This window comes from Cololabis saira, chromosome 11, assembly GCF_033807715.1.
Source record: "Cololabis saira isolate AMF1-May2022 chromosome 11, fColSai1.1, whole genome shotgun sequence".
Taxonomy (NCBI): domain Eukaryota; kingdom Metazoa; phylum Chordata; class Actinopteri; order Beloniformes; family Belonidae; genus Cololabis; species Cololabis saira.
The window spans coordinates 46,080,681-46,094,881 of NC_084597.1; the positions used below are offsets into that span (position 1 = coordinate 46,080,681).

A 14,201-nucleotide genomic window follows, 5' to 3' on the forward strand; every position below is an offset into this window, starting at 1 on the left:
GTATACGTGTGTGTGTATGTACTGTACATGTCTGTGTGGCTGTGTGTGTGTGTGTGTGTGTGTGTGTGTGTGTGTGTGTGTGTGTGTGTGTGTGTGTGTGTGTGTGTGTGTGTGTGTGTGTGTGTGTGTGTGTGTGTGTGTGTGTGTGTGTGTGTGTGTATGTGTGTGTGTATGTATATGTTTGTGTGGCTGTGTATGTGTGTGCGTGTGTGTGGCTATGCGTATGTATGTGTGTGTGTGTATATGTATATGTCTGAGTGGCTGTATGTGTGTGTGTGTGTGTGTGTGTGTGTGTGTGTGTGTGTGTGTGAGTGTATATATGTATCTGTGGTTAAGTGTGTGTGTGCGTATGTATATGTGTGGCTATGTGTGTGTATGTGTGCATGTATGAATATATGTATATGTGTTTGTGTGTGTGTATATGTCTATGTGGCTATGTGTATGTATGTGTGTGGGTATGAGTGTGTGTGTGTGTATGTGTGTGTGTATGTGTGTTTCTTTTTTTTTAATCTCTTCTTTGTCTGTTTCGGAGCAGGGTTGAAGTTGTCTTAGTTTTAGAGTGGTTAGTTTAAGGAAATCTGAGATAGGTTTTTGATAATCAAGATCAATAATACTCTATATTGATAAGATGATGCATTTGAAGCTGTGACAATGAAACAGTATAAATACTCTCCAACACCAAGTGCTTTTTTGTTTTCATCAATTTGTAATTTTTGATTATAGAAGTAGATCAAGATCTTACTTATACTCTCCTCCTTACATTTATTATACTTTATTCTTTCATACTTTTGAGGCATCTGTAATCAGTGATCATAGCCTCTGTAAAAAGATCTTCTTATGGTTCTGAATAATGTTTATTACGCAACAGTATTCCCTAATAATCAGTGTATTGTTTGCTGCAGGACCACATGCTGCATCATGGGATGCAGCATGTGGTCCTGCGGCGCATCGTGGCTCTGCAAGCCACACTGCTACAATCATGCACTGTTTTCCTTTTTTCCGCAAGTCCTTCTGTCTTTCTCTTCGTCTTCCCCCCCTCTTCATCTTCCTCCAGTTGCCTCCTCCTCACCCCCCCTCCATCTTGCCGTTGCACTTGAACTCACTTAAGGACAGACGCATAAAAAAAAAGTAAGTTCAAGTTCTTATTTAATGCTCTGGGTGTAAAAGAGGAAAGCTCCCTCTCCCATTCCTCTTTTCATCCTCCCTCTCTTTTATCTCTCACCATTTCCCCTCTGTCTACCATCTCTCTATCAGTCCAATCATTGCTTCATTCCTTAATATCTCCACCCTAACAAACTAGCCACACTTATCTGCCTCCCTTCATTCTCCCTCCCTGTCTTGCAGCTCATTATGACTCTATTCCTCACCCTTACTCCCCCTTCTCTCCTCTCCTCTTTCTTGCTCTGCCCTGTATTTCACTGACACACAGCAACAGCTACTGTCCAGACCATGTAGTGCCGAGGATGTTTACTTCATGCTTTTATCGTATGGTGGCCTAATGACGCTTAATTGCCTCATTTCCTTGATGAGCTTCAGACTTGGGGCAGATACCGGCAAGATTCAGCCTGACCTATACCAGCCACTGGCTAAAGGGAGATCTGCAAAAAAGGGCAGATCCTGGGATAGCAGAAGTACGACCGAGTGAGACAAGTCTTTTCACTGGAGCTTTGGTGCCACAGAGGACTGGGAAAGGTTTTTTTTTTCACCATTCAGCACTGCAACGTTTCCTCAGAAGACATGAGTAGCATAGTGAGAGATGAAGGAACCAGTTAAGAAGAGCAGAGTTGAGTAAAAGAATATGAAGATACGTTTTGTAGATGATTTCTAGACAGACATAGATCAGGAAGCCCCAAGGAATCGAGGCTAAAGGTGTGGAGATGGAACTTTCTGAGACTTTACAAAGGAGAGGGATCTAGAAAAGGAAAAGACGGCGAGAACCCAGCGAAGAAGAAAGTATAACACATTGGACTGTAAGTTGTGGCAATGGAGCTTTTGGAGGTGTTTTACCGGCGAAAGTTCAGGAAGAAGCAGAAAAAGCGTGAGCTGGGTACCTCTGAAGGAGCGCTGTGTCGGTCGCCGTCAGAGGCCAGCGTCAACAGTCTGGCAACAGGACTCATATCCAAAGTCCTCAGATTCACCTCCAGGTAAAAAACACCACAAACCTGTTTATTGAGAAAACATAGAACTGGTCAGGAGACGGAGGTCGACAAGGTCAGCAAGGCAAACCTTACAAAAAAAACCATTTTAGTTATTTGGTCAAATATTTTTCTGAAAGTTGAATTTTAACACACAAATGATGGTTTGCTTTCATATGTTTTTTGGTAAGGTTTGTTTTTGTTTTTTTTGTTTGTTTTTTAAGCATAGATTTAATTTTTCTAACCAGGACATGATGACTTTAACTAAAACCACTGATATATACGGTTAACAATAGTTAAGACTTGTAACAGATGTCATCATTCAACCAGACAGTTAACCGTGACTCAGACGCGACAATTGGATATATAAAACGTTGTGTATTTTTTTTTTTAAACATTTTATTTATAAATTTTTTACATCAAACAGAACACAATAACAAAAACAAACAAATATATATATAATAATAATAAATTTTATATATATATATATATATATATATATATATATATATATATATATATATATATATATATATATATATATATATATATATATATATATATATATATATATATATATATCACCAGTTCCACTGCACTACAGACCAACCTTTCAAAACATCTTAACGTCCTTAATATGCTCTAGTACTGGGTTCCATACCCTGGAGAACTTCCGAAGATTGCCAGATAGTTCATGTCTCAGTCTTTCAACATATAAAACGCTTATGAGTTCCCTCAACCAAGCCTCAAACTTGGGGGCTGAATCAGATTTCCACAGTTTTACGATACATCTCTTGGCGATCATCATGCCAAGTGTCAGGGCAATACCTATGTTATGGTCCAAGTTTTCCATAGTAGCAAAATGTCCAAATAGAGCGGTTTCAGGATCAGGTGTTATAGTAATCTTGAAGACAGAGGAAAACTGCTGAAAGATGAGAGACCAAAAAGTGTCTAGTTTTGAGAGCCTTCCATAGTGTTGCACCTATTACAAGGTGGAGAAACATTAGGAAAGATTCTGTGCAGTTTTGTCTTGGAGAAGTATAATCTATGAACAACCTTGGACTGGATCAGTTGGAGTCTAGCATTAACAGAGCATGATTTTATACCAGATAATACTTGTACTTGTAATTGTTCAAAGGAGCATAAGTGTCCATTAACAAAAAGTTATTTTAAACTACGAATGCCCAGACGACTCCACTCTCTAAAGACAGTGTCTGCAAGAGATGGCAAGAAAGCATGATTCTGCCAAAGTGGAGCATGTACCGAGGTGTTTGGAAGCACAAAGCACTCTCTGATCTATTTCCAGATCCTCGCATTCGACAAGACAAAACGATCCTTCCGACAAGCCACAGGTGGCCTAGGGGGTGATAAGAGGAGAGTAGGAAGAGAAGTCTTACAGGTTCAACTTTTTTCTATGGCTAGCCAAGAAGGGGGAGTAAACTCGTCCACTGTCTCAAATCCATACTGCCAGTACACCATGGATCTAACATTGGCAGCCCAATAGTAATGCAGAAAACAAGGTAAACCCAGCCCTCCACACTCTCTCCACTTTTGGAGGTGGCTTTTAGAAATCCTATGGGCTTTGTATCCCCAAACAAATGGCAAGATAATTGAATCAAGACGTTTAAAAATGATTTAGGAAGGAAAATGGGTACATTCTGAAATAAATACAGAGATCTCGGTAAAGAAACCATCTTGACAGCGTTTACACGTCAAATCAAGGACAGAGATAGTGTTCCCCATTTTTCCACATTCTCAAGTTTGTTTAGCTTCTCTGTGAAGTTTAATTTGAAAACAGCCCCTGGTTTTTGGGGTATTTTAATTCCCAGATACTTCACATAATCTGTGGTCATTTTAAATTGGTTAGTCGACAGGAATAATGGGTCCAGGTCATTGGTTATTGATATGAGCTTGCTCTTCTGCCAGTTACTAACACGTTGTTTTTAATATATAATCTTAACTAATCAACTAGAAATCAAAGACAGACATAATTTTAGTAATTTGATGTGTTACTATGACCCAACGTAACCTAACATTACATTTGTGATGGCCTGGGGCTTTGCTTTGTTTTCAGGAGAGACATATTTCTCATTCACTGACATTAAACTGCTACATAGCTGCAGCTGCAGCACTACTGTAATTAATTGTAAATGACTAAGATGAATACTAGTTTATTGTTAAGTCATACAGATATCATCAGACTTGAAGGTGAACTGAAATAAACCATAACATATGAGTCAGTGTGAAGGTATTCCAGTGATGTCCTGTCATTATCCAGGTCCCTGTGGGACAAAGACATGCAGGACTTCATGTCTCCTCTCTCCATATTTGTCAGATAAAATCATTTCCTGTTTATCCCTACAAGAATAAATACTGAGCGGTGGGACATTACAATATGATGATGCTAACGTGAAGTCAACAGGCCGACTGTGATGACGTCTATCATCAGAACTTATCAGACACGGCATTCAAATCATTGTGATGCTGATGTTGAATCGATTTTCCAATTTGGTCATATTGACACATAAACTGCGTCACTGAGATTTTTCACGCAACAAACTGTTTACGAAACAGTTTTTCTTTTGTCATTGAGCACAAAAATGTTGTTGTTCTTTGGCTGCTGGCTCGTTTAGTCTTTGTCATAGTGTGGTTATCCTTAAATCGTCACAGTTGGGGGAGTCTTGGCTTTAAACTGATGATATGCTAGTGCTGGTAACATGTTGAAACTAGTCACTATTAGGGCTGGGCGATATGGACCAAAAGTCATATCTCGATATTTTCTAGCTGAATAGCGATACTCGATATATATCGATATTTTTTCTGTGCCATAATTGGGGTTTCCCCCAAAGCATTATAGCGTAGCATCTCTGTTAGCTTCATTTTTTTCTGAGGTAAACCCTTAAAAAACAGTCAGTTTTAATACAAAGCCTCGTGCCAAATGTCACACAGGTACCTTTATTAACAGAGGTCTGCACAATATCAAAATGTATAAAACAAATGAAATAAAAATAAACTGCTCGCATATATAGAATAAAAATGCTTCTTGAATAAAATAAAACAAATATCCCTTTCCTTCATAACAATTAAATTAAAATACACTGTGCAATTAATACAATGTAGACAGTAACAGGCAGACTTTTCCACTGAGGTTGACAGTTGTGCAAATAACAAAACATTTGTGCAAATCTCAAATAAAACATTCAAGTCAATTTGTCACAAAATAAGCTATATCAAAATCATTAAAAAAAAAAAAAAATCTTTTTTAATCGATATAAACGATGTTGTCTTGTACCATATCGCGTTTGAAAAGATATCGATATATATTAAAATCTCGATATATCGCCCAGCCCTGGTCACTACTGCCAATTATCTGAGGCACGCCACATTCTGGTCTTTTTACTGCAGGAATGACATAGCAGCAGTTAAATGCAGCCTTCTGTAAGCTTTAAATATCCACTGGGCTTACATCAAATACATCAAAACACAACAATAAAAAACAGTTTTCTGAACTTATCAATATGACTCTGTCCTTCACAGGATAAGTAAAATGGATCACTGCAAAAACTCTAAATCTTAACAAGAATATGTGTCTTATTTCTAGTTAAAATGTCTCATTTTAGTAAAAAAATCTCATTACACTTAAAACAAGACTCATCACTGGAAAAAACAACAATTTTCACCTATTTCAAGTAGATTTTCACTTGAAATAAGTAGAAAAATCTGCCAGTGGAACAAGATTTTTTTGCTTGTAAGGAGAAGATAAATCTTGTCCCACTGGCAGATTTTCCTACTTATTTCAAGTGAAAATTTACTTGAAACAGATGAAAATTGTCAAATAAATTATTTTTCTGGTGATGACTCTAAATGTTGAAATAGCAGTAAAACCACATTCATTGATGAAATGACATAAGGGATGGAAAGGGGGGATGGCAGTTTTACAGGGGGGATGATTTGGACTGTTTTTATTTCAGGGGGGGATGCCATCCCCCCTCATCCCCCCTCATCCCCCCTCAACTCCAGTACTGAGTATCAGAGTATCAGAGTATCAGAGCTTCAAGCATCTGGTTTCTCAATGTCAACCACTTGCTCTTTCTGCTGATGATACATGCCACGGAGGGGTTTGGTCTTCCACAATACTTCCTGTTCTTGTTTACTGTTTCATTTTGGATAGCGCATCAAACCCTCAGCTCAGTTAACATTCTGGCTGTGTATCCAGATGTGTATCTGTGATGAGTGAAGCATGTGAAGCTGCTGCCTCGTCTTCTGTAGACTTCAGACCATCAATCCAAATCAGACTACAGATTTGCTCATACTTCTCCATTCCAAGACCTCTCCTGATGTTTCCTTTTCCTGATAAGATGGATTAGTGAGCCAGTTTCTTACTTTTCCGTTATAACCACCTTTTTTATATGTAGATGGATGTGTTTCCATGTCCACAACTGTGCGGATGTGACTAAGGGGATGAAGGGACACATGGATTGCATTGGGGAAAATGCATACATTTGCAAGCCCCTCTTAGCTTCCTTATATGTTTAATTTATTCATTTATTTGTTTTTTAACATCGGCATCAAGTTCTTGATGAAAGTTAACAGTAGGGGTGTAACAATATATCGTGCCACGAAATTTCGTGATACAAAAACGTCACAATACGTGTCGTGGAGGTGACAAACTGTATCGCGATATTGGGTTATTAATATTAATCCATTTTGTTGGCTAGTAACGCGCCTCGACCCGCGGACCAAAATCTTCCTCCGCTCAGAAGAAACTAGTACCGTTTTGGTCCCGATAACGGGACTCTTGCAGGGTTTTGAGCTCTGAACCTTTACTTATGTAAGGCTGGTGTAGAGTTAAGCCTTACCTTATTAAATTAAACCTTTTTGGGGTGGTGAGTAGGATAAACACGGGGACAACTTCTGCTGAGTTCCAGTGTACTTTAATGTCCCTCAACAGTGTAGGATTTTAGAACATCAACACAGCACCTAGTGCCGTACTGTGGCGTATCACTCCGCCCAATCTAAAACAGACTAATCACTACAGATAAACTGACTAGTGTCATTATAGTCCTTGATTTACATCAGAATATAAAGAATATATTTATAAAATAATGAACCCTGAATTACAAAAATAACCTTATTAACAAAAATAAATCTCCTCTTACACTTATAAGGTGAGCATGAATCAATCTTTTTATGATGTAAAACTGTATTTTTTATTTACTTTTATTCTCACTCATCTTCTCCCGCTTTATCCGTTCCCGGGTCGCGGGGGCAGCAGCCTCAGCAGGGATGCCCAGACTTCCCTCACCCCAGACACCTCCTCCAGCTCTTCCGGGGGGAGTCCGAGGCGTTCCCAGGCCAGCCGAGAGACATAGTCTCTCCAGCGTGTCCTGGGTCTTCCTCGGGGTCTCCTCCCGGTGGGACATGCCTGGAACACCTCCCTAGGGAGGCGTCCAGGAGGCATCCGGTACAGATGCCCAAGCCACCTCAGCTGACTCCTCTCAATGTGGAGGAGTAGCGGCTCGACTCCGAGCTCCTCCCGGGTGACCGAACTCCTCACCCTATCTCTAAGGGAGCGTCCAGCCACCCTGCGGAGGAAACTCATCTCGGCCGCTTGTATCCGCGATCTTGTCCTTTCGGTCACTACCCAAAGTTCATGACCATAGGTGAGGGTAGGGGCGTAGATTGACCGGTAAATCGAGAGCTTCGCCTTTCGACTCAGCTCCCTCTTTACCACGACGGTCCAGTACATCGACCGCATTACTGCGGACGCTGCACCGATCCGCCTGTCAATCTCACGCTCCATTGTTCCCTAACTCGTGAACAAGATCCCGAGATACTTGAACTCCTCCACCTGAGGCAGGACTTCTCCACCCACCCGGAGAAGGCATGCCACCCTTTTCCGGTCGAGAACCATGGCCTCGGTCTTGGAGGTGCTGATTCTCATCCCTGCCGCGTCGCACTCGGCCGCAAACCGCCCCAGCACATGCTGAAGGTCCCGGTCTGATGAAGCCAACAGGACAACATCATCTGCAAAAAGCAGAGATGAAATCCTGAGGTTCCCAAACCGGATCCCCTCCGGCCCCTGGCTGCGCCTAGAAATCCTGTCCATAAAAATTATGAACAGGACCGGTGACAAAGGGCAGCCCTGCCGGAGTCCAACATGCACCGGGAACAAGTCTGACTTACTGCCGGCAATGCGAACCAGACTCCTGCTCCGATCATACAGAGACCGGACAGCCCTTAGTAGAGGGCCCCGGACTCCATACTCACTCAGCACCCCCCACAGAATGGCACGAGGGACACGGTCAAATGCCTTCTCCAGATCCACAAAACACATGTAGACTGGTTGGGCAAATTCCCATGAACCGTCAAGCACCCTGCGGAGGGTATAGAGCTGGTCCAGTGTTCCACGACCGGGACGAAAACCGCATTGTTCCTCCTGAATCCGAGGTTCGACTATCGGCCGTAATCTCCTCTCCAGTACCCTGGCGTAGACTTTCCCCGGGAGGCTGAGAAGTGTGATCCCCCTGTAGTTGGAACACACTCTCCGGTCCCCCTTTTTAAACTTACTTTTATTTATTTAATTAATTTTTAGTTGTTACATTTCTGGAAAAGAAAAAATACATGAGAGAAACTATTCAGTTTGTGGCCAAATATTTGTACTTGTATGAAACTGAAGATGCATAATGCAAACCTGACATTTACTTTTAGTTCAGTTTGTGGAAAATGGTTGGCCTGGCTTTCTCTTTAAAACTTAAACAGTTATAAAGCATTACAAACTGTAACAATAGGGCAAACGTACAGTATTGTTTTGTATTTTGTGTCCTTCAAATAAAAGACAAATTTTTCCAGTCATATGTTCCTCATTCAAGGTTGTTAAAAAAATACTGCTATAATATCGTATCGTATCGTGACCTCAATATCGTGTATCGTACCGTATCGTGAGATTAGTGTATCGTTACACCCCTAGTTAACAGTGAATTGTAACTTCTCTATAATGCCAAGCGCTTTAATATCCATCTGTGTGACAATGAGCCCTACATTTTCTTCTGTTTGAACTGGCTGAAGCTGGACTGCCAGTATTAGTTTTGGACGGCTCCCTTCATCAAGCGGTAGATATGTTTAGTGTTGTTTGTAAAGGCCCACTGAGCCTTTGACATATCTCGTTATTACTCTACCTTGTTCAGTCCAAGTGATGGCTGAACACTTGGGCTGCTACTCTCACTCCATGATTACATAGTACTTCTTCAACTAGAAGTGGATGGTGTCAGGTTCTGTGGCGATCCATCTGTAAATGCCTTGTATTAGATGTGGATGTCAGAAGTGGTGTGGTAGGTGGCTGTGGTTCTGTGTCGACCTCTGACCTCCTGCTATTCCAGCAGAGTCCAAACCATAGACTCCATAATAGCGGTGGAGAAACCCTCCGTGACGTCATCTATACCAGTGTTTCCCAACTCTGGTCCTCGAGGCAACACTGTCCTGCATGTTTTAGATGTTTCCCTGCTCCAGCACAACTGATACAAGTGGCTGTGTCATTAACAGAATTGTGCAGACCTTGATGACAAGCTAATTAGGACCATTAATTAGAATCAGGTGTGATGATGAAGGGAAACATTTAAAACATGCAGGACAGTGTTGCCTCGAGGACCAGGGTTGGGAAACACTGGGGCCGGATTCACCAACATGTTCTTAAGAACGATCTTAAGAAATGTCTTAAGATCTAAAATTAAGAAGTTCATAAGAAAGTTCTTAAGTGAAATTCCTCAATATTTTCCTAAGAACCGTCTTAAGAACTGTCATCTCTTACGAATTTCTTATTTTCCTACTTAAGAACTTCTTAAAATACGTCATATTGCACGCGCCAACAAACAACATTTATAGGTAGTTTGTGTCTTAACCGTCAGTCTCTCACTAAACATGGAGAAGGAGAAAAAGAGATGCAGGAACTTTTCAAGGTTATGGTGGATGAGATTAATGTGCAAAAAAAATACTATTGGGTAAAATTAACAATTAACTACCACGCTAACTAACATGCTAACTAACAGTTAACAGGCTCTTTGTGTGATTAATTACAAAGTATATCCTCAAACTATGACCTACTAGTCTAAACTTGTCTAAAATGTGTTGAAAAAGGTGATATTAGAGGCTAAACCTTTTCACAGAAGAAATTTTAAGACGGGTCAAGGTTGTCTTAAAGTTAAGAAAAAAGTCAAGAACAAATTTGACTTTTATTTCAAGAATACCATTTATTCTTAAGTTTTTTCATAAGAAGAAACTTAAGAAAGTTGAGAAAATACTTAGAACTTTTTTGGATAATATGACTTACTCTATTTTCTTCTTAAGACAGAACTTAAGAAAAAAAATGAAACTTAAGAAGATTTTTCTTCTTAAGAATGTTTTGTGAATCCGGCCCCTGATCTATACTATAGAGAAGCGCTTTTGGAACCTCTTTTTCCTCATACTGGCAACATGTTGCAAAGTATGGGGGAAATAAATACTGTAAAGTAAATAAATTCTGAAATAAATAAATATTCCATGAAATAAACACATATCTGACACTGCTGCATGCTCACGTCCACGTGTGAGTTCACAGATGTTATCTGCTGTTATGACCGAATCCACTCTGCCGTCCGTTCGTTCTTCCTCTTTCCCATACCAGTTTAAAAGCACCACCGGGGTTGCACACTATTTTTTTTTCTTACCTGTATTGACATACAACACTCACTTACCAATGTTGACTCGTATGACGTGTCCACCACACACGGGTTGACAAACCTGGACAAAACATTTCTGCTAATTCTCTGTTAAACAAAAACATTCTGTTTTTTGTTTTTCAGAAATGAGCTCATGTGTCTTGAGTAATTGGTCAAGATGCAGATGGATATTAGCATAGCTCGGCCAGTCAGAATATGAATGCCACAAGGAATTGGAGGAAAAAGGTATTCTTGTTCTTGCCTACAGTATATGATTCTTGAGATATGAGGCAAATTGACTTATCATCGCGCCACCTGGAGACGTATTGAGACCCTTTTAATTGTCAGAGGTCTGGTTGCAGTTTGGAATCTTTTAGCCAAGTTTGGTTATGTATGATGTACAGTACATCAAATGCCATTTGCTGGCAGCATTAAGCTTATAGCAACTTTGGTGCCTTTTTGAAAAAAAAAAAATGGAAGTAGCATTAAGTCATTCATCCTATTTATTTTTGTATTTAAAACTTTGCTATATTCATCTGCCGTCAGTGCTGATTAAAAGTTGTTTTTAGATTGTGATTCAACAATCTGTTACAAAGTTATGTACACATATACAGATTGAACAGAAATGGTCCAAGTCCAGAACCCTGTGGAACACCATAGCTTACTCTGGAATGCTTAGTGGACAAACTATTTACTCTGGCGATCCTGCATACGATCACAGTCCAGCTCTGATGACGTCCATATGCTCCTTTTTACTGATACACATAGTGCCGCTTTGTGGTTAAAGGTTGTAAGTTGCTTAATGTTTGAGTGTGCCATGCCAAACAGCATCAGAAGAACTTAATGATGCCTCACAGAAGAGCACATTTGATTTTGGATTTGAATTATTATTTACGTGTGCAGTTTTTTTACTCTCCTAACGTTTTCTTATCTTAAGGGGTAAGTAACACTAACACTTCTTTCGATGCCTCCCTCAGAACAGCTTTGACAGCTTTATAAACGGGCTCTCAAAATTGAATGACTGAAAGGGTTACGTTTGTCTTTGCTGAGCGTTGACTCTGATGAATAATGCCAGAGCTGATTGTGGTGGCTAACCAGGTCCAGTTCATAGACTGAGGGGTCATTTTGAAGCCTACTGGGACCAGGAAAGTGACAAGATCACAGCCATCGTATGTCAATCAAAGTTAGCTGTGGCTGGGATCTCCCGATTGGGAACAGAATTTAAGCTGTCACTTTACGCTGATGACTCATTGTTATATGTCTCGGATCCTGTCCTCTCCATTCCTTCAATTTCATCTGCTTTCCAGAGATTTGGGTCATTCTCAGGCTATAAAGTGAACGTCTTGAACGGCTAGAAGTGGCTTCCCTTTCTTACATTCTTCCACTCTCTCCAGTCCCTGCCTCCTGATAGAGGGATCCCCCCTCCCTCTCTTCTCTCATTCCTCTCTTTCTTCCTCCTTTTTATCTATTTATTTACTTTTCCTTTGTTTTTGGGTTTTTTTTATTTTGCTTTGGGTTTTTTTTGTTTTCTTTTTTTCTCCCCTTTTTATTCATCTATTTATTAATTTTTACTGTGTAGCTTTAATACTTAAATATTACTTGAAATAATTTTCATTTATTTGTCATTATTTTTGTTGAATGTTTGTTCTGTTCTTGAATAAATAAAAAAAACATCCTAGGAGGTTGACTGTATATCTTTTTTTTATTCCTGTTCTACTGTGCCTTACCCCCTAATAAATATATTAAAACAAAAAGTTAGCTGTGGCTATCCGCTCCATCAGCCCATTCCTGCCAATATAGCTGCAGAGCTGCAGACGGACGTTTACAGACAAATATCCCATGTAAGATGTTGTTTACGTGGCGATTTTGAAAATTATCCCTGTATTTGAATCTGGTTCAGTATAAACTGTTGATTACGTTGCTTAGATGCGTAGCATGACAATGACTGATGAGGAAGTAATAATGGCTGTCAATCAATCTAATTAGAGTCAATGTATGGCTTTATATAAATTCCCCTGATGTGGTACAAAAAGATTTATCCCTCTCAGGGTTGTAATGGGTTTGAGATCAAACTATAAACACCGAAACAGTTTTTTAAACCAGGCTGTAAGTATGTTTATTTCTGGTGTGAAGTTGCACATTTTAACATGGGAGTCAGTGGAGATTGACTCACTGTTGTGTCCAGCCTCTCTGTTCCACATGAGCTTCTACCCGGAAGTTGTTGGCACTTAGGTCCGGCTTGTACCTAAGTTTGATTTCACTGTGGCCAGTAATGCACATATATTAAATAGGCCTGTGTTGAAAAGATTGATTCTCCGATTTTAAATCGATTCTCCTATTAATTCCTAAAAATCGATTCATATGTCTAAAGATCGATTAAAAAAAAAAAAAAAAAAAAATGTTTTTTTTTTTTTTTTTTTTTTTTTCATCATTACATTACAACTTTTGGTACTTTTTTCTTTATACTCAAAAAAGGAATGTTTTGTTGGACACGAGAATAACTGGTGCCATGTTTTTGCCTTTAAATATGTTTAAAGGTATGAAAACATTAAAGTTTTCAGTTATAATTGCATAAATTGTCTATATTTCTTTGCTTTATATACTGTCTTGGGGTTACATTTGCATAAATGTTAAAAACCAAAAACAGTTTTATTAACAGTAACCCAAATCAATATCGGATCGAATCGGATCGAATCAAAGCGTGATAATCGATTCTGAATCTTAAGAATCGGAATCGAATCGATTCTTGATGTTTGAATCGATCCCCAGCCTTAATATTAAACCCATCACCTCGTTTTATTCCCACAGACACAGGGAACCTTCCTCTCGTCCTCATTCATGGCACTCAACAAAGATTGGTGAAGGTCAGCAGGACCAGGGAGCAATGGACACCATGAACAACGCCTGGCCTCAGAGTTATCATTCCAGGTGGGTTGGTAAAAAGAGCACGTCCAGTCGCTTTTATCAGGGTTCAGAGGTTATCAGCATTTTAAATTGTATTTAACACTAATTATTATATACATCAGCCATTATAAGGTTTAAATGAGTAAAAACTGGGGGATAAAACATTGATTGTGTGTATGTTTAGTGGAGCTGCTAGTTTACAGGTAATCAGCTCCTCAGAAGGGACATCCCTAATTCTTTTAAACAGATGTCAAAGGCAAATAAAACCCTCAATGGTGCAACGACACAGTAAAACTAGCTCTCAAAGCCTGTGTGTGTGTGTGTGTGCGTGAAGAGAGAGAAAGGGCCACTGATGTCTTTGACCACTGATAGACAATCCGTTCCTATGGCAACACTCTTGGCCCGTCCCCTCCTCGCACATGTGCACAATCCTGACTTTACTTACGTATGGCAACATTCCTGCAGCCCT

General features: G+C 39.8%; 1 protein-coding gene across 1 annotated transcript in view; it reads left to right on the forward strand.

The window, feature by feature from the left end:
* The window catches only part of shroom3 (shroom family member 3), a 97,703-nt gene that overhangs the window by 48,037 nt on the left and 35,465 nt on the right, over positions 1–14,201 (forward strand). The window contains exon 4 of the mRNA XM_061733212.1: positions 13,637–13,756. Within this exon, the coding sequence (XP_061589196.1) occupies positions 13,637–13,756 (120 nt within the window). The remainder of the gene's footprint in view (positions 1–13,636; positions 13,757–14,201) is intronic.